Here is a 17,776-nt window from a genome sequence, read left to right as displayed (position 1 = left end):
GACAGTCTCGACAGGGTACAGCATGGATGTTCCCGGTGTGGCAGCCAGCCCGCTGGCCACCAAACCAAAAGTCTTAATGATTCCAGACGCAACATGCAGCTCGTCATCGCCCTCCAAATAAGTAAACATTCGCGCGACACAGTTGGACAATGCGTCAATGGCCTCAGTCTCGTTCAGCCGCTTGCTGCCCTTGACGAGCCGCACAAAGTTCGAAAACTCGACGGCATTGAGCATGTTGTACACAGTCTGGAAAACAACAAGCACAGAGTCCATGTAGATGCTCCGGTTGTCGATCTGAATGGCATTCTCCGAGCTTGCCTTGAGGATCGAGGCCAGCAAGCCGCAGAATGCAAAAAACAGCCGCGCCATGGCCTCAGAGCTGCCGGGATCAATCAGACCGCTGGCGGCCGATATCGACGACCGCGCAAGCAAGGCAACGTTGGCTGCACAGGTATAGGCTGGCCGACTAAAGTTGACCAGAATCTTGCAGTCGTTAGATATGCCCGCGAGACAATCAACAAAGTGCTCGTGATGGCGGTTGAACAGCTCGTAACAGACCATGTCACGCTCGGCGTCTCCCAGCTCGGAGATCGACCGTCCGCCGTCCGCGCTGTCTTCGCTGTTTTCAAGGCCACCACCGTCGCCGGACTCGAGTAAGTTGATGCGCAGAATACGCAGCACCACCGCATGGATGGACCTTGCCGGCGACACGAGACATCGCAGCTGGGTGGCGAGCGCCTCGCGTTCAAACTCCATGCGCGTTTCAGCGTCGACGCTGTCAAGGCTGTCGGCCAGGATCTGCAGGAGCTGCTTGGCCATATCGGCGATCGCATCCCTCTTGCGCTCAAACCGCGCATATGATTTTCTCCAAAGAGGCGGAAGATGCCGCGTGAGGTCTGCGGGCAGCGGGTCGAAGAGCATCAGATACGAGGCTGCGAAGAGCGCTCGGTTGACCACGTTGGTATTGTGGGGGTTCTGAAGTACAGCCGCCCACAGCTCAGGGAACTGAATCAGCGTGGGAACCGTGCTGAGATTCTCAAAATCATGTTCTTCTAGGACCACAGGGTTGTCGCGGATGCTCTGTGCAGTTACGCTGATCTGGCAGAACGCGTCGTATGTAATGTCCAGGTCCTCACGCAGCATTGTGTCAATAAGCTCCTCGGCCCTGGTGATCAGCATCTCGCTCTGCGACAGCGGGTCCTGACCCTGCGCGATGCCAACGATAGTGCTAAGGTTCTTGTTGAGAAAGTCGCCCAGCACAAAAACACCAAACTCATCAAACTTCTCAACCGTCGGAAGCTTGAAGCAGTGCTTGACGATGGCGATCGCCGTATGCACAGCCAGCGCCAAGTTCGCGAGGGGCACAGTGGAGTCCTGGCGGACAGTAAACAGCAGCCCGTTGAGCAATGCCACAATGGCTGGCGCATCCTGCGGCAGGGCCAGAGACCCGATGAGCGGTGTGACCCACTCAAGCACAGGTCGCAGGTGCCGGTTCTGAGTTTCGAGCATGGCGTCACTGTACTCGGCCGTTGTGTCCCCCGCATGGAATCTGTCGCGCACGGCCGGGTGGTTGATGATGAGCTGCACAAAGTCTTTGGGCGTGCAGAACATGGCCTGTGCAACCCGGGGCCAGATTTCCGAGCGGTCGGCGGCGCTGATGACGTCTGAGAATGCGCGTATGGCGTCAATGAACTCAGCGCCCTCGATGCCGAGCAATGCTTTGCAGACAATCGTCGGAAATCCGTCGAGCTGCTCTATGACGCCCTCCTTGACCTTGGCCGTCAGCCGGCCCAACACTACGCGCAGCCCGCGCCAGATGTCGTCGGCTGAAAACTCGAATGTGATGCTGGCCATACCCTCAATCGATTTCTTTGCCACAGCGTATGGGTTTGCAGGGTCTAACCGGCCGGCCAGCATCTGCAGCACGCCGGCAAAAATAAGAAGCACGGAAGCGACCGGCGTCTGCACGTTCTTGTTAGTCGCAAGTTTGATTGACCGCCACGCCCACGTCCTGATCTTTGAATCTCCACTGAAGCACAGAGTGATAAACCCTGGCAGCAGCACATTGCCCATATTGAGCACATCCCCAGAAGCAACCTTTGATCTAATGTACACGCACGCCGCCGCAGCCACGTCCTGGTAGCACAGCAGGTATCGCCTCTCGTACAGTGCCTCGTAAAGCACAATCCGTGCTGTGCCGTTGTCGCCGATACCAGTCAACCGTGTGAGCTCGCTTTTGACGCGCTGGGCGTCCCACTTTTCCAGCGATAGAAAAAAGGTTTCGACCAATGCCGGATCGTACCGCGTATTGTATCTCTCTCGCAATGCAAATTTTGCTTGGTGATATGAGGCAACACAGGATGTGCACTTGAGAAACTGCTGTGCGAGTGCTTTTTTGAATGCAACCACCTCTTTGCTCTCCTCCAGCGAAAAAAGATGGAGCATTTCGGCTGCTGCTGTGCATGTGGCTGGTGTGCACCACCAGCACTTTGCATCGCCCTGCACGAAATAGAGCAGACCTTTAACTAGGAACTGCTCTGTGAAACTGCTTTCGCCCTCGCGCAGGCGCATGTTGCCCAGTGCGAGCAACAATTCGTCCAATGAAAGAATTGACATTGCTACATGAGAAATAATGGAAATGGTAATGAAAGTGCAAGTTTAGTGTGAATGCATGTGCATGTGTGTTTGAATGCCTGGTTTGCGCAGTCTAGACAGGTCAGCACGCGAGTGCCTGGGAGAGAGAAGTTTTGGCCGCGTATCCGTGTTTGTGAAGCGTACCATTCGACGGGTCTAAATTCAACTGGGGATAAATTTACTTTAAGAATATATTAACAAATGTAAAATTCGGAATGAAAAATGGTTTTATTTTTGGAAACTGTTGTTGTAAAGGGGGGAAGTATATGCCCGCAGTGCCGGAGGCGAAATGGTCGGTTTGATCCTGCAACACTGAAGAAAAAAGTAGACCAGAGTGTGCGTTGCACGCGTGCGCAGTAGTTATTCGAGCTTGATTTCCAAGCCTTAATTTCCAGTGATCAAATCCGCTAATTTACGAGTAAAATGGCCTTCCAGCCAAAGTGGTCCACAATTTATTCGGTTGCAGGTTAGTCATCCATCATCAATGTATTTAAAATATAATAGAACTGGTAGAATGGCGAATGTTATTTATATGTTGCAAAGTGGGCAGCACTGACTATGGTTTTCCCATTGCAAGAAGCAAGGCAGGTGGTATTGGTGGTAGCAGGGTGTCGGTGTAGCATTTGTTGGTAATGGATTGCAGACATATTGGACACAGATGCTGCTGCTGCTGCTGCTTCCATGTATCCGAGTTCTCGCCACTTGATGATTGAGATTTGGAATCAGAACCAGAATCAAAGTTTGAATGTGAATTAGCTTTGTGGTCACTCATAGCTGAAAATAACGCAATAACCGAATATTCAAAAATTACCACACTTTTATTTTTTGTCATGTACAATACGCATATTTTTTATATTTCCCATTGCATATAGTGTTGAGCAGCCTGATGATATGGAAGTAGATGTTGATGAAAACTCATTTCACGATCCTTAACCTCAACATGCCGATTAACAGGACATTGATGGTACCATGAGGGATCAAATCAGGGGACATAATAATGACACCCTGATATGCCCCCCATTTGATAATGTATATACATGAATGTGCATATGCAAAGATCACAACCTTGACACGCCAAGACACCAGTCTGCCTGCAGAAAAATCAGTTATTCCCAACGGAGTGCACAATTGGTGAAGTGCACAATAAAGGCAACGAGACATATATAAGATGAGGTCGGCCTCAGCTACGCTTTTGATCCCATTGATAATAAAACCTTCATAAACTAACACCCCATCTTTTTAACACTACCACAGTAGTTGTAATGCGATTTGGACTAGCTATAATATATATTAATAGAAATGAGACTACGGAAAGAGCTGAAGAGCTCACTATTCAGAATTCGCCGTACGCGTAAAATATCATAAACATATTTTACGCGTCTGCGCTGTCACGTGACTCGGCCCCATTCCTGATGTCACAATTCCGCTACACCCGCAACCTTTTTCGCACCCAGCACAATCGTCGTTTTGCTTGGGGGCTGACAATTTGTGGCAGCTTTGTGCAGGCTCATTTTTTCGGCCCAAATTTCGTAGTGACCTCTCCAGAAATGGATGCACACACAGAGGCAGGCCGTGGTGCATTCATTGGGTTGATCGTCAACTGGTCTTTCTGCAGCGAGGATCAGCTCGGATATGATTCCTCAGTGAGGTATTTAAATAACCTTGGCTGCTGGGAGATAACAGTGCCTGGCGGTTTTATAGGCGACACATATAACAGCAGCAGCAACAGGATTGACACCGTTTCATTGGAATCTACTGGGGGGATGTTCTACAGCAACACCATCCTTTTGACTGCTGATCGGATGTTTGGGCGGCACACACGGTGCTTTATAGCAACAGAGGTTAAGCCGACTGAAGGAAGTTGCATCAAGATGGAGGATTGCAACACCCTAATTAAGGATGCATGGCTAGAGTCTGTGGGGGATGAAGGTGTGGATCCACGCAATGAGGTTGCTCATCTGCATGACATTACCCAGACGCTGAAACATTATCAGGAGCTTGCAGGCACATACCCAGAACTCAAATGTGGCGGTCTAGTGCGCCTTCAGCAGGACAGCGACAACACATTTACTGAGGACACGACCCTCAGTATTCTTGGCGATCTTTTTGCCAATTTAGTGGTTGGCAACAAAAAAGAGCAGGAGCACAAGCCACAACTCCGTGTACACAGGCGTGTTGCCATGTCGCCAATTGGAAAGCCGCTCAATATGCTCAAGTCTGTCCCAGAACTCATCATTGTTGTTGCCGATGCCATGCGTGCTCACCGCGCTATTGTCGAGCATTGCCACATTCTGCACCGTGATGTTATGCCAGGAAACATTCTGTTCCGGCGCATGAATGATGGAACCGTCAAGGGTATGCTTGTCGACTTTGATCATGCGGTCAATTCTTCAAAGGGCCCTCATACTCCACATGATGAGCGCACAGGTACTCTCCCGTTTATGTGCATCCATGCCTTAGAGAGAAGCCAGCTCCCACGCACCGAGCTCGACGACTGGGAGACGCTGATTTATGTCTTAATTTGGATTGGGACATATGGATTTAAAGGCGCAAATGGCCGAGCTGCTAAAATCAAGTATTGGGTTGGCGGCCAAACATTGGAGGACATTGCTAAAAATAAGCGCGACGATTTGGACAACAGTTCCAGTTTTAAATCTATTCTCAACGAACTTGATAGTAGGGTGGATCATATCAATGACCTTGCAGGGTTGTTAAGTATGATGCGTGATACTCTAATCGACAATGCGGGATGCGGCGAGGATGGCAGGGGCGCAAATATGAAACAATCTTTTAACCATGGCAATTGTGAATCACCCACCTCGAAAGTCACGCCTGGTTCACTTTCTCCATTGTCCACATTTGCATTGGCAGTTCAATGGCGAGGTGCTGTGAACACTCCAATGATTGATCCGTTTAAAGTGCGCGCTGACATGGCACCAACTATTGCCAAGGAGCTGTTGGTCATATTGGAGGATGGTGCTAAGTATTGCCGAGAATTGCTGATCAGGACAGGAACTGAGAGCAGCGAGTCAAGTACAGATGCTTAGTCATTTTTACCATTTTATATTATATTAGTCATTTATCATTTCCATTTTCATCTAAATATCAACTATTTCTTTTATCAATTGACAATTCATTAATAGTAAAAGATATGTTACAAAAGATATAAAAGCAAAGAGAGTATTTATTTCTTCCAATGAGAGCAATTCCTGGCTGCCCGACAGCCACACCTTTTATATGTTCTCCCTGGCGTACAAATAAACTATAATAAAACCTATCATCATTTCTTAATTGCCACGCGGGTAATCAATTAATCTCAGTAAGGCAACATGTAACACCATATGCCGTAACTGTGACAAATACAATAAACTAAAAAAACAATGTGAATCGATAAAAGAAAAAGCTAACGTTTTCGGGTTGATGAGCACAATTCAATGATGACCAAGAAATATGAATTCGATACAGCACAACATGGAGTGAGGACGCGGTATCGGATTTTATGACAGCAACAGTTAAGCAGTATAGCAGTTGTGCATGCAACTGAGACAAGGGGGAAGGAACTTGTCATCACTAAATGAATGGTCATTGATAACTGCGGGAGCAAGTGGAAAGAGCAGCAATGCTCAGTGAAGCATGCAGGTAGCCAAGACAAGCAGGCACACACATGTGCCTGAGTGAGCAGTCTTCAACTGCCAACCAAGGCAGATGTGCACAACAGTCGCCGAATAAACGAAAGAGCAGCAATGGCAACGCGTGGTGCTAGAGTACGAGATGTCTGAACAAGATGAGGCCAGCTCACAGGTCGCGAGCCGATCAGGATCCAATGTCGATGAAGGCAAGAGCGAAATGACACAAATGCGTGCGCGTGTCTGTCTGTGTACAAGAAAAAAGGACATGCACGCCATGCAGCAGTGTTATCCGTGGCTTATAAACGGTCAGCCACAATATATCCACTCGGTCTCAGGCTCCGTCATCAATCTCCAAGTGTCTCTTCTATGAGTGGCAACAAAGCAGCACAGCGATAAACACTCACAAGGGCAAGGGTCAGTCAGGCACAAACATATGTGCAAAAAGAGGCAGCCAGGCAAACAAGAAAAACAGAGCAAAGCCGAGAGAGACAAAGAAAAGCGTGAGAGAGACAAAGAAATGTACGAGAGACATGACGGGTAGGAACAAATGTGCAGAGCGTGACACTCCCAATTGCCGACAAAGGCGGCAGCTGTGGGCCACATCCTCACAAGTGGTAAAGCGGGCTGCGGCAACAGACACAAACAGAGGAGCGAGCGGGTATGAGGGAGCGGTGATAGAGGGAGACCAGCAGTGTGCGCACAAGCGTGACAGAGAAAGCGCAGCTCCACACGAGCGCTCTGGCGAGGGCAACAGTGGAGCAGCAAACAGACAAACAAAAAGAAACCGAAATTCGAATGCACAAATTCAAAGAGCGCTAAAGTGAAAATAAAAGTGCCAAATGGGCAAAAGTTAAATGACTGAAAGAAAGAGGAAAGAGCGACAGAGAGAAGGACAAGACCCAAGCACTAAAACAGGAGTAAATGGGATTACAGCAAGAAGTGGAGAAAAGGGCCTTTGAAGGAGTAGTTGTGCGCCTCTAATGCCAAGAACAGCGACAGAAATGCAAAAAATAAAACAAGAATAGAAAAGGAAGAGTCGACCACAGAAGGTTTTTGGCGACCATCTATCTACACGGCAGCTCGCTGCGTTTTTGACTCGTACGCCAGGCAGAAGGACCAGCCGCAGCAGATAAAATAAGCCGTTTGCAATACAATTGCTTGCAAGATCCAAAAAGAAGAATAGGTGTAAATAAAAGACAAGCGCTGAATATTCGTTTGCCAAATGTAAACAAAAACCAAAATATTTACGTTTTGGACACAGTACCTTAGTGCGATTCTCATTATAAAAACCCAATGAAACACATTAAACGAGTAATCCACGATAATTCCCTTGCAATGGGCGGCGGAGCTGCGTTTATAGCTATCGAGGGGACAGTGGTGGTGGTTTCCGAATGTAAGGGATTGTGTCGTGCGCGGTAGTTGAGGCGGCTGTCCTGAATTAGTGTTGCGGAACGCAAAGATTAAAATATTTACCATTAATTTTGTTTGTATTTTGTTATTGCAAATCATCACGCGCATAACTGTTTTTCTTTTTTTTCCTTTTTCTTCTCCGTTCAAATTATTTTGATATATTTTCAATAGTTATACGCTTTGCAAACCAGCATCACCTTGTTTAATTCACACTTATATTCTAAACATGCCGACAAAGAGAGTCCGTCAAAACGACTGTGCGCAGCCAGTTACCGCAAAGCGGCAGAGGCGACAGATGAACGCTTCTCAGCAAACAAACACAAAGAGAAAGGCAGCCGCGGCCTCCAAGCAGGCACCGTCAGGCAAGAGAGCAAAGAGAAACGCGGATACTGCTGCCAACGCTGCGCAGCCGCAAAACAACAGAAAACGCGTGTACAAGAAGAAAGCAGCCCCACGCCAGAGCAAAGCCCAGCCTGTGCCTATTACGCCGTCCGATAGTAAGTGCTTGTTTGTTTTATTTGCAGGCAGCTGCGTATGCCGACACATATTCTTGCGGCCAGCGTAAGGTGCTTTGGTGCGCTCACAGCATGCTAACAGTATTTTGTTATTCCGAAATTGTTTTGTAGGCAGCAACACAAAAGAAGGCAGTCCAGCTGGTAACAAGCAGGCCGACACAGCACCCGGCCCTTGTCCCAACAACGCCCACGTTGATGCCAAGCCCAGCTCGTCGGAAAGACAAAAGATGTTCGAGCGTATGGAGCCGGCTATGCGCGAGTTAAAGCGACACCTCAGTGGACCACATCCCAGCGTCGTCGAACTGGCAGCACCAGTGGCTGCGGAATACAAGCAGAGGGCGGCCATGGTTGCTGATATTGTTCACCGGGCCATGGAGCAGCTTTCATCTGGCTCCAAGCACACGCCGGCCGGCGACTTGGCTATTTTGGAAGAGCTCATCAACGCCGACTCGGTCTGTCCCGTTAGGCTAGCTCGCTCGAACTACGCCACCATTGATTATTTGGCGAGCAGGCTCAGGCAGGACTACGATGCACTTTCCAAGTGGACAGGCGCACACACATCTGGCGACCACAACGGAAGCAGCAGCAGTGGTGACGTGAGCAAGGGTGCCGAGTCATTTACCTCGTTCGTATCTCGTATTATCCATGGACTGCATCAGCATGCCAAGGGAGGGCAAGGACGCCCCGAGCCACGCCGGGTGCTCATTCCGTCCATTGCGCCAGTCAGCACTACAGATACCGGAGAAGAGTGCACCCACCATACCACTGGTCGGATTGGCTTGGGCATCGACTCTGCGCTGGCCACTGTCGCTATGACCGACAGCTCCGAGGCAACGTTGGACGGCAATGTAGACGCAATCGACAACAACGACGAGTGGTACGCCGGTCTGTTTGCCGCCATCGAGGTCGGGCAGGGCTCGTCATCGGATGACGTGGACAGCGCCGCGCTGCAGCTGTCTAAGCACTGTCGCCGCATTTATCGCGCACAGCCCAACCGGCGCTTTGTGTGGGGCCTGACTATTTGCGGCAGCTCTGTCCGGGTGTACTTGTTTGGATGCAACTTTGTTCTGGTCTCTGAAGCCATGGACATTTGCACTGAGGCGGGCCGCAGCGAGGTCATCAAGCTGTTTGTTAATTTGTCCTTTAGCGAGGACCACCGGCTGGGTTTCGACCCAAGCATTAAGCACTTGCATGACCTCGACTGTTGGAAGATTACGGTTCCCGGCACAGCTGCCACAGACAGCGCTGACAGCACGGACAGTAGCAGTGGCAATGCCAATTCTTCTGAATATACTGAACGCACATTCTACAGTAGCCACATATCAATTGAGGCTAGTCATTTGTTTGGGCGGCTCACGCGGTGCTTCCTAGCAACGGATAAGAGGCCAACCAGAGACAGTCGCATCAGAAGCAAGGACTGCACCGTTTTTATCAAGGATGCCTGGACCGAGGTGGCTGATGGAAGTGGCGACAATGACGTGCGCGACGAGGTTGCCCATCTGCGCAAGATCACCCGGACACTCGAGCGCTATCCAGAGCTTGCGGGCACATACCCGGTCCTCGAAGCCGGCGGTCGCATTGAATTCCAGAGTTGCAGCAGCAATATATGTACTGAGGACACGACGCGCAGTATTCTTGGTGGCCTATTTGACAATGTCACAGTCGGCGAGAAGATTCGGAAGCTGCCATTTTGTGCACACAAGCGCATTGCCACGTCGCCGATTGGCATGCCATTTGATAGGCTCCAGTCCGTTCCCGAGCTGATCATCGCTGTTGCCGATGCTATGCGCGCTCACCGTGCCATTGCTGAGCACTGTAATATATTGCACCGTGATATCTCAGCAGGCAACTTTCTTTTCCGGCGTATGGTGGATGGCACCGTCAAGGGCATGTTGATTGATTTTGACCATGCGATCGACTGCGAGAATCTGGATGCGATGCCGAAAAACGAGCATATCGGCACACTGAATTTCATGAGCGTAAACAACCTCGAGGGCAACAGCAACACGCGCACCGAGCTCGACGACTGGGAGGCGCTGATATATGTATTGGTGTGGCTCGGGACATTTGGACTCAATGGCATGCCTAAACATGACAGTGTCACAGATGAGCACAGAAGGATTGCAGGTGCTAAAATCAAGTATTGGGTTGACGGCAAAACATTGAAGGACATTGCCGGATTTAAGCGCGGCGATTTGGACAACAGTTCCAGTTTTAAATCTATCCTCAACCAGTTCGATAGTAGTATGGACTGTATCAATGTTCTTGCAGAATTGTTGATTATGATGCGCAATACTCTAATCGACAATGCAGGATGCAGCGAGGATGGCAGGGGCGCAAATATGAAACAATCTTTTAACCATGGCAATTGTGAATCATCTGCCTCGAAAGTCACGCCTGGTTCGTTTCCTCCATTATCCAAATTTGCATTGGCAATTAAACGGCGAGATGCTATGAACACTCCAATGGTTGATCCGTTTAAAACACGTGCTGACATGGCACCAACTATTGCCAAGGAGCTGTTGACTATGTTGGAGGATGGCGCTGGGTATTGCCGAGAATTATTGAACAGGGCAGGAACTGAGAGAAACGAGCCAAACGCGACGAACTAGTTCATTTGTTTATTTTTAGGAATGCTAGTTTTGAAATATATTTTTACATATTAATTATAAATTGTTTGCATTCAAATATTAATGGTAAATTGAAACGCGTACATATTCAATATAACATGTTTAATAGTAAATACAATAGACTATATATTAGAGAAAATAATAACTACAGCTGTAAGAATGTTGAAATTTGTGGTTATCCATCATGTTTTAAGTTTTGAATAACTAGATACATAATTTGTGGTGCCCAAGTCACATTTCGGATTTCTCTTGCCGTCTTGATCTGACAACATTACTAATAGTGTTAGCGTTGCCACAGTGTTTATTTTTGATATTTATTGCTCACATCAAATGTCAACAAAGGCCTTTACAGCGCCACACACACGGCGTTGATTTTTCAGTTCCACACCAGACATTCCCCCCTCAAACCCTCCTTGTTTTTACACTATTCAACAATTCAATTTATTCAGTACATCAACACCCAGGCGCTACATAATTAGAAATTTCGATAATATTATTTTCGACTACATTATACGCAAATATACGGACATTATATTCCTTCTAACATACGGTGCAGGTAGATTTAGTTTGTGTATGCATATGTTGTGGCATTATCTTCACAGAAAATATTACATCTTATATCCAGGGTTACTTGAAAATGCTGTTGAAACGGGTTTGTTAATTATTCGTAACTAGTTATAGCCAACTGCACATACATTACACTGTTATGCCTTGATTTGAAATGGGTTTCAAATAATGTTGCCAACCCGGTCAATGCAAAATTACTTACCAAGTAGTGCGGATAAAGCTCGCATACTCTATCACATTGTGCATCCAACTTTCTTTATATTTGTCTGGCAACCATGTTCTCCTGACATTACCAATGACAGACAAAAGGTCGAATTTGAATTTCGATAATTCACATTGTTTTTATCCGGAAACTTGGTAAATTTGTCTATTATTTATGACAAGTACAATGCAAACAATGTCTAACACTATACGTTAGCATGTTTTGCTACGAAGAGAAGCTGTTCACAACTTACAGGTTTTCAATTTTGTCATTTTTCTTCAACCGTTTATTCATATTTTATATTTCCATATTTTTGTTTGGTTCTCTGCTTCATTTTCACCCCTTTAGTTATGCCCGAATCCAGACGAAAGAGAAAGGCCACTGGGCCTCCTGAGGACGCCCAAATCGTCACCACCAACTTGCACTGGTGTCACAAAGAGATGCGAGATCGCCTAAAGAAGAAAAGTGTAAAGCCTGCATCGCCATGTAAGTAGTTTACCAATAACACTATAATAGTAATTTTGAAAGTTCATTTTATAATATTTAATTAATATATTTACACTCAAATAATACTATAAATTATTACATAAAAATGTTGAGCGTTATGTAGACTCAGCAGAGGGAGCAGCCCAACCCACTGGCAGAGCACGCACAAATACTCTGACACAGCCCACTGTTGCTTCTGCATGCACACTTTCCACATGGATACAAACGCCCAAAGAGCATAGCGATTCGGTAAAGGATGAGGCCGCACGCGAGTGGGAACACTACATTGGCAAACCACAAGCAGGCGTGCTTGAGCTGGCTGAGCCCAAGGCTGCGGATTGCAGGGAGCGCGCGGCAAATGTTTCAAAGGTTATCCACAAGGGCGTCGAGATGTTTGCGTCCAGCTCCAACCACATACCACCCGATGATGCAGCTATGCTTGAACAGATTATCATGGCCGACTCAGTCCATTCCAGCCGCTCGACACGCTCAAAGAAAACAGCTATCAAAAACCTTGCATCTGAACTGCGCTTGGCCAGCAACGAGTTCTCATTGTGGACCAGCACACACAACTCGGCAGATAGGTTGTCCACCGAAAGACAATTCTATCCACCAATTATCGCCTTTTTTGTGTTTGTCGGGTTGGTCAGCCACGCACTGGATACCTGCTCTCTTGGGGAGAAGGCACGACCAGTACCATTCAGAAAGATTTTGCCTTGTCACTCGACAGACAAAATGTGCGAGGATGCACAGTCGGACGAAAGGATCGACATTGGTTTGGAGACGAAGAGCATAGGCAGTGCATCTGTTGGCCGCACCTTCAGTTGGCAGAAGGAAAAGGTTGCCACTCTCGATGAGGCCATAGTAATATGGTACTCAAAACTATTCTTGGTTATCGAAGTGAAACGGGGGAGCACGAAAGGCGACAAGGTTGATGCTATACAGCAATTATTCCTGTAATGCGATTTGGACTAGCTATAATATATATTAATAGAAATGAGACTACGGAAAGAGCTGAAGAGCTCACTATTCAGAATTCGCCGTACGCGTAAAATATCAAACATATTTTACGCGTCTGCGCTGTCACGTGACTCGGCCCCCATTTCTGATGTCACAGTAGTGCTCCCTCACCACCCCCCTCCTATTATAACATTGCCTTTTAAAAAAATTATTATTGCCTCTTTTTCTCATTCAAAAGTGTTTAATTACATGATGACACACATTCCACAAACAGCCGACTTCTTCACATCCGTGCTCTCACTCCTCCGGTGGTGCTGATGCGAGTGCTGGCGATGCTGGCGATGTTGGTGAGAGGGTGTGCGCACATAGACAGGATCCTGCACGGTCATCGGGATAATCTGACTGTGGAGTTGTCTAGGGGGAACATATCCCATGCCATGGTCAGTGTCGCGAAGCCGCGCGCGCGAGGATACGGACTGGATCGACTGGACCGACTTGTATTTTTCGTCTATGTGAGAGTCGGCCCGCCCGGGGATTTCCCGTTCGGGTTCGCATGCAGACAAGCGCTGCACTGGATCATCTTCGTGGTGGGCGCACTCCTGTAGCACCTCCTCCACCTCTTCCCCCTGCTTTGTCGGCTCCGACACTGCAACGTCGTCTTCCTCCTCTTCATCCCCATTCTCGTCCTTCTCTTCAATATTATCGCCATTCTCATTACCATCCTCCTCCTTGTGCTGCACATGAGGTACGGCCTGAACATCAGCCTCAGCCGCAGCCTCCTCAGCCAACTTCAACACACCCTTGATCTCGGGCACAGCAGCCACGATCACAGGCTTATCCGCCACAGGCCCATCGGCCTCTGGTGTCTCGACCGGCTTGGTCCTACCCTTCACAGACTTGTGCTTCTTCTGCACCGCTCTCACGCGCGGCTTGCTCCCACCCAAAGTAGCAGGACTAAACGCCATCTCCATCTGCATACGCTCCTCACGCACATACCAGCGCTCGGACAGCTTAAACCTCCGATAAGTCTCCTCATCGATCTCAAAGTTTGGATCCTCCAACGCCGCCCGCAGGCGCTTGAACGCTGTGGGAATCAGCACCTGCTCGAACGGAATATGCGCTTCATCCGCGTCCTCAATCGGGGGAGTGAGCGGGGCCCGGTGCTTGTTGTTTTCGAAAATCAGGCTCTGCCGCATATACAGAGTGTCCACTTTGTTCATGTCGATGCACATGCGCGGACTGCTCGTGTGAGTACCCAGGGGCGCGCGCGTAGGCGATTCCGGCCTGGGTGATGGCGCAGAGGGAATTGTTGGCCGCCGCAAACCCTGCGGCCGCGCACTTGGCGTCACAGGCGACTCTGGCATCGGTGACTCGGGCATCGGCGAGTCCAGCGGCTCCATCTGCAGCGACTCCATCTCCACAACACGAATGCCCAGCTGCTCAGCCGGCAGCCCTGAGCCGTCACCCCCCAAATGCTCAGTCTGCGCCACCGCAGCACCAACACCGGCACCAGCACTAGCAAAAGACGCGGCACTCTCGTCAGCGATCGACGGGCGGTGTTTCCTGGGGATCTTATCGCGCTTAGCAAACGGATCCGTGATGTTTTCGAAATCCGGGTACTGGCTGTACATGACCTTCTTGGATGCTGGTGACCCATGCGCCGTCGATGGCCGCCTCTGATGACCAATATCAGCCAGTCCGCCGGTCTTGCGCCGCTGTGCCCTGGCGCGGCCGGTCTCTTTGATGGGCTCGGGCTGCCCCCGTGCCTCGTGCATATCTGGCTCGTCTTGGGCTGTGTAATCGATGCTGCTGAAACTGCGAGAGTGCCGAATGCGCCGCCGCGGCTCTTGCGCACTGCCTGTGGATGTGGCTGGCGGGGGTCGCGGCGCTGATTGCGCAGTGATATTGGCACGGGGGTTGATCCGGTGTTCAATCGGCCAAGCTCGAACTCGCCGTGGGTCTATAATAAGAACACGTAAAGCAAGGGAAAAACAACAACAAAAAAACAAAAACAATGAATTTGGTTTTACTTTTTGTTGAGAAATTCAATATTGAATGCGTTTGTCGGAGTATGTGTGTGTGTACTAAAGTAGTTTTATGAGTGAGAGCGAAGCGGAAAAGATGGCTTTGGAGCACAACAATGCTTTTTATCCTTCTCTTCAGTCGTGAGAACCAGAAAGGGGATCCAATATATCAGGCAAATGCAATATTGCAAAATGAAAATGAAAACGAAAGAGAAAAATTATTACTGAGATATAAATGGAGTATGGAAAAAAATGAGGGTGGTTCTTCACACGCTCGGATAGATGTATGAATGAATGTATGAATGTATGCTGTGGATATATCCTCGTCGACATCAAAGTCAAAATAAAAAGTATGTATATGCGCTATCGTATATCGCCAGAGGAACCAAAGAAAAAAGATATACAGGCGGTCTGTGGTACCTTTGCAATAACGCTGGCCATTGTAAAATAACCGTGCGTTTATTTGATTCTAGCCAACTGTGCTGCCGATGTAAACAAAATATATATAGAAATATATGTAGAGAAATAAAAAGAAGAAAAAAAAGAGAAAAAAGAAAAAATTGTGTATACAGAGGAAAAAACTAAAAAAAGAATACTGCGGCTAGGGAAACAAGGAAGAGAAATAAAAAGGGGAGAAAAGAAAATGCCAAAAAAAAGATATCTTTGGAGAAACCAAAAAAGCAAGAAGAGGTCAGAAACGTCAACATATTTTTTTGGGTTCTGTTTTTTTCTTGTATTTTTTTCCTACTACATTTATTAACCGGGCAGGGAACCCTTTCTTCGTTTCTTCGTCTCCATCCATTTCTGTCCCCTCCTTACAGCCTGATCACGCATGCAAATCAACGTCTATTAACGCTGCTTTATCTTTTAGATAGCCAAATCCCAGTTGCCAACGTTGCTACACCCATTATTGATGGCACGGCACAATTCGAAACTGGCGTGGCTCCCTCCTGTGGATGATGTGGCTTCCTCACCTAAAGAAACAGAGCCTGGAACCAGACGGGGCTTTTGGAACAGAGACATTGCACCAAGCCTAAACATGCGCATCATCTTCAACTGCTTCAACCGCTCCAGCGAGGGATTGGGGATTCCTGTTCGGTTCACTCGATCAATGACAAAAGACGATTAGGACAAATATGCGCAGAATTGAGGTAGCCAGCTCTTTTTCTACCACATATTTCTTCCATATTCTGGTGGTGTTAACGCCTCACTTATCCTCATAAGCGCTTCTAAACCCCGCTCTCGGCTAGCTGCCTGAGTAATCAGCAAGCAAAGCGAAGCGGGTGATGATGATGACTTGTACTTTTATTGTTTTTGTTTTCGGGATCGGGATCGGCAAGCAGAGAAACCGACTTTTTTCAGGTCAGCTTTCAGATAATATTTATTTAATTTTTTTACATGTAGATGTACTCAATGCCACCATGTGCGTCAAACAACTCCTTCAGCGAGGCAATATCCCTATCCAGCACAACGCTGATCTCGTCCAAATGGTGCCTCCCATCAACCAGCGCCGCCACCTCCTCCGGCAGCGCCTCCGCCGACCCACCCAGCACCGGATAACAATGCACGCGTCTTAATACCCCCTGCATGACGCCAAACGCAACAAACCTGCGCATATCCACGCGCTCCACCAAATCCGTGCCCCTCTCCAAAATCCACTCCCCCACCGGCTGCCGATTCCTCAGCGTCCCGTACAGCCTCACAAGCTCCTCCACGCCCACCAATGGGTTCGAGCATCCATTAGTCACAAACCGATGGCACTCGCGCTGCAACCAGGCATTGCGGTAAATGTTCATCAGCGGATACTGCGTCTCGTAAATATTGCCGAATTGGAAAATATCTATCAGCGCTATGCACCCGTAGTAGTCCAAATGCCTAAGCGCACTTACGACCAAGTGTGCGTCAATCTGGGCCAGTTGCGCGATGCGCCCGACGTGGTTAATGTTATCCATGTATAGTAGGACGTTTTCCAGAACCAGGTCCCACAGAAGATCGCCAGCCACCTGCTCCTGGTACACGGTCATCGCCGACTTCATCCGCGCCATTTCAAAATCCACCGTGCGCACCGGTACATGCCAAAGCCCGATCTCCTTGGGATTCTCATAGTGCGGAAACAGCTTAATGCTGATTCCAGTGAACGCCAGTGACGGCGACAACCCCTTTAAATCCAGCTCAATCTGGTACTCCCCGTGCGCGTTCAGCTTCCGCACCAGCTGCTGCATCAGCGTGCGCAGTGCATGTCGACCCTCTGGGTTGCTCAGTAGCCGCCCGCTGGTTTCCAGCTCTTTCAAAAGGCAGCCGACGCGCTTGACCACTGGCCTGTAGCACTTGGTGTTGGCCGAAATATCGAATGCAAAGCACATGTTGAAGATCAGCGCGTTGCGCGCATATGCGCCTTGGATGCAGATCGGGTAGCACATCACTTTGTGCTGCCCTGTGCTCACCGTGATCAGCCGCTCGAAGAGTGTCAGCTTGGGGATGACGAATGCCTCGATGGAGTTAAAGTCGATTTTGTCGCCACTCCCCGCCATGCCGGCTTTTGAAGACTCGGCGGATGCTGCTGCTGCTGCGGCTGCCGCTGGCCGCTTTATTAGGTGGATTATGTCGGGTCCGTTGCTGCTGGTGTTGTAGCCTCCCATGGTGGATGTGGAGCTGTGTCGGTGGAAAGGGTGGTGCTGCTGCAAAGGCGGTGAGTATGTTCGGACTCCGCTGGCGTTGC

The 17,776-nt window shown here is 48.8% G+C and overlaps 4 protein-coding genes across 4 annotated transcripts; all 4 read left to right on the top strand.

The window, feature by feature from the left end:
- Positions 1–4,787: 4,787 nt before the first annotated feature.
- BX661DRAFT_135978 (uncharacterized protein) lies at positions 4,788–5,297 on the top strand (the record flags this gene model as incomplete). The annotated part of the gene is made up of 1 exon (XM_051532666.1): positions 4,788–5,297. A coding segment is annotated over one exon (510 nt), but the record flags the coding sequence as incomplete, so codon positions are not given.
- A 2,602-nt stretch (positions 5,298–7,899) lies between these two features.
- Positions 7,900–8,956, top strand: BX661DRAFT_190217 (uncharacterized protein; the record flags this gene model as incomplete). The annotated part of the gene is made up of 3 exons (XM_051537632.1): positions 7,900–8,170; positions 8,300–8,649; positions 8,738–8,956. The coding sequence occupies 3 exons, from the start codon at positions 7,900–7,902 to the stop codon at positions 8,786–8,788; spliced, it is 672 nt and encodes a 223-aa protein (XP_051388525.1). The 3' UTR covers positions 8,789–8,956.
- Positions 8,957–10,097: 1,141 nt separating this feature from the next.
- BX661DRAFT_190201 (uncharacterized protein) lies at positions 10,098–10,833 on the top strand. Its single transcript, XM_051537631.1, has one exon. The coding sequence runs from the start codon at positions 10,126–10,128 to the stop codon at positions 10,798–10,800; it is 675 nt and encodes a 224-aa protein (XP_051388524.1). The 5' UTR covers positions 10,098–10,125; the 3' UTR covers positions 10,801–10,833.
- Positions 10,834–11,883: 1,050 nt separating this feature from the next.
- On the top strand, positions 11,884–13,075 carry BX661DRAFT_190199 (uncharacterized protein). The gene is made up of 2 exons (XM_051537630.1): positions 11,884–12,073; positions 12,198–13,075. Exons 1-2 carry the CDS (start codon positions 11,938–11,940, stop codon positions 13,031–13,033), a joined length of 972 nt encoding a protein of 323 aa, XP_051388523.1. The 5' UTR covers positions 11,884–11,937; the 3' UTR covers positions 13,034–13,075.
- Positions 13,076–17,776: the final 4,701 nt, after the last annotated feature.

The sequence above is a fragment of the Kickxella alabastrina genome (assembly GCF_025024165.1).
Source record: "Kickxella alabastrina strain RSA 675 chromosome Unknown BX661scaffold_60, whole genome shotgun sequence".
Taxonomy (NCBI): domain Eukaryota; kingdom Fungi; phylum Kickxellomycota; class Kickxellomycetes; order Kickxellales; family Kickxellaceae; genus Kickxella; species Kickxella alabastrina.
The sequence above is the reverse complement of the archived record's forward strand: the minus strand, read 5'-3'. Positions and strand labels throughout refer to the sequence as shown.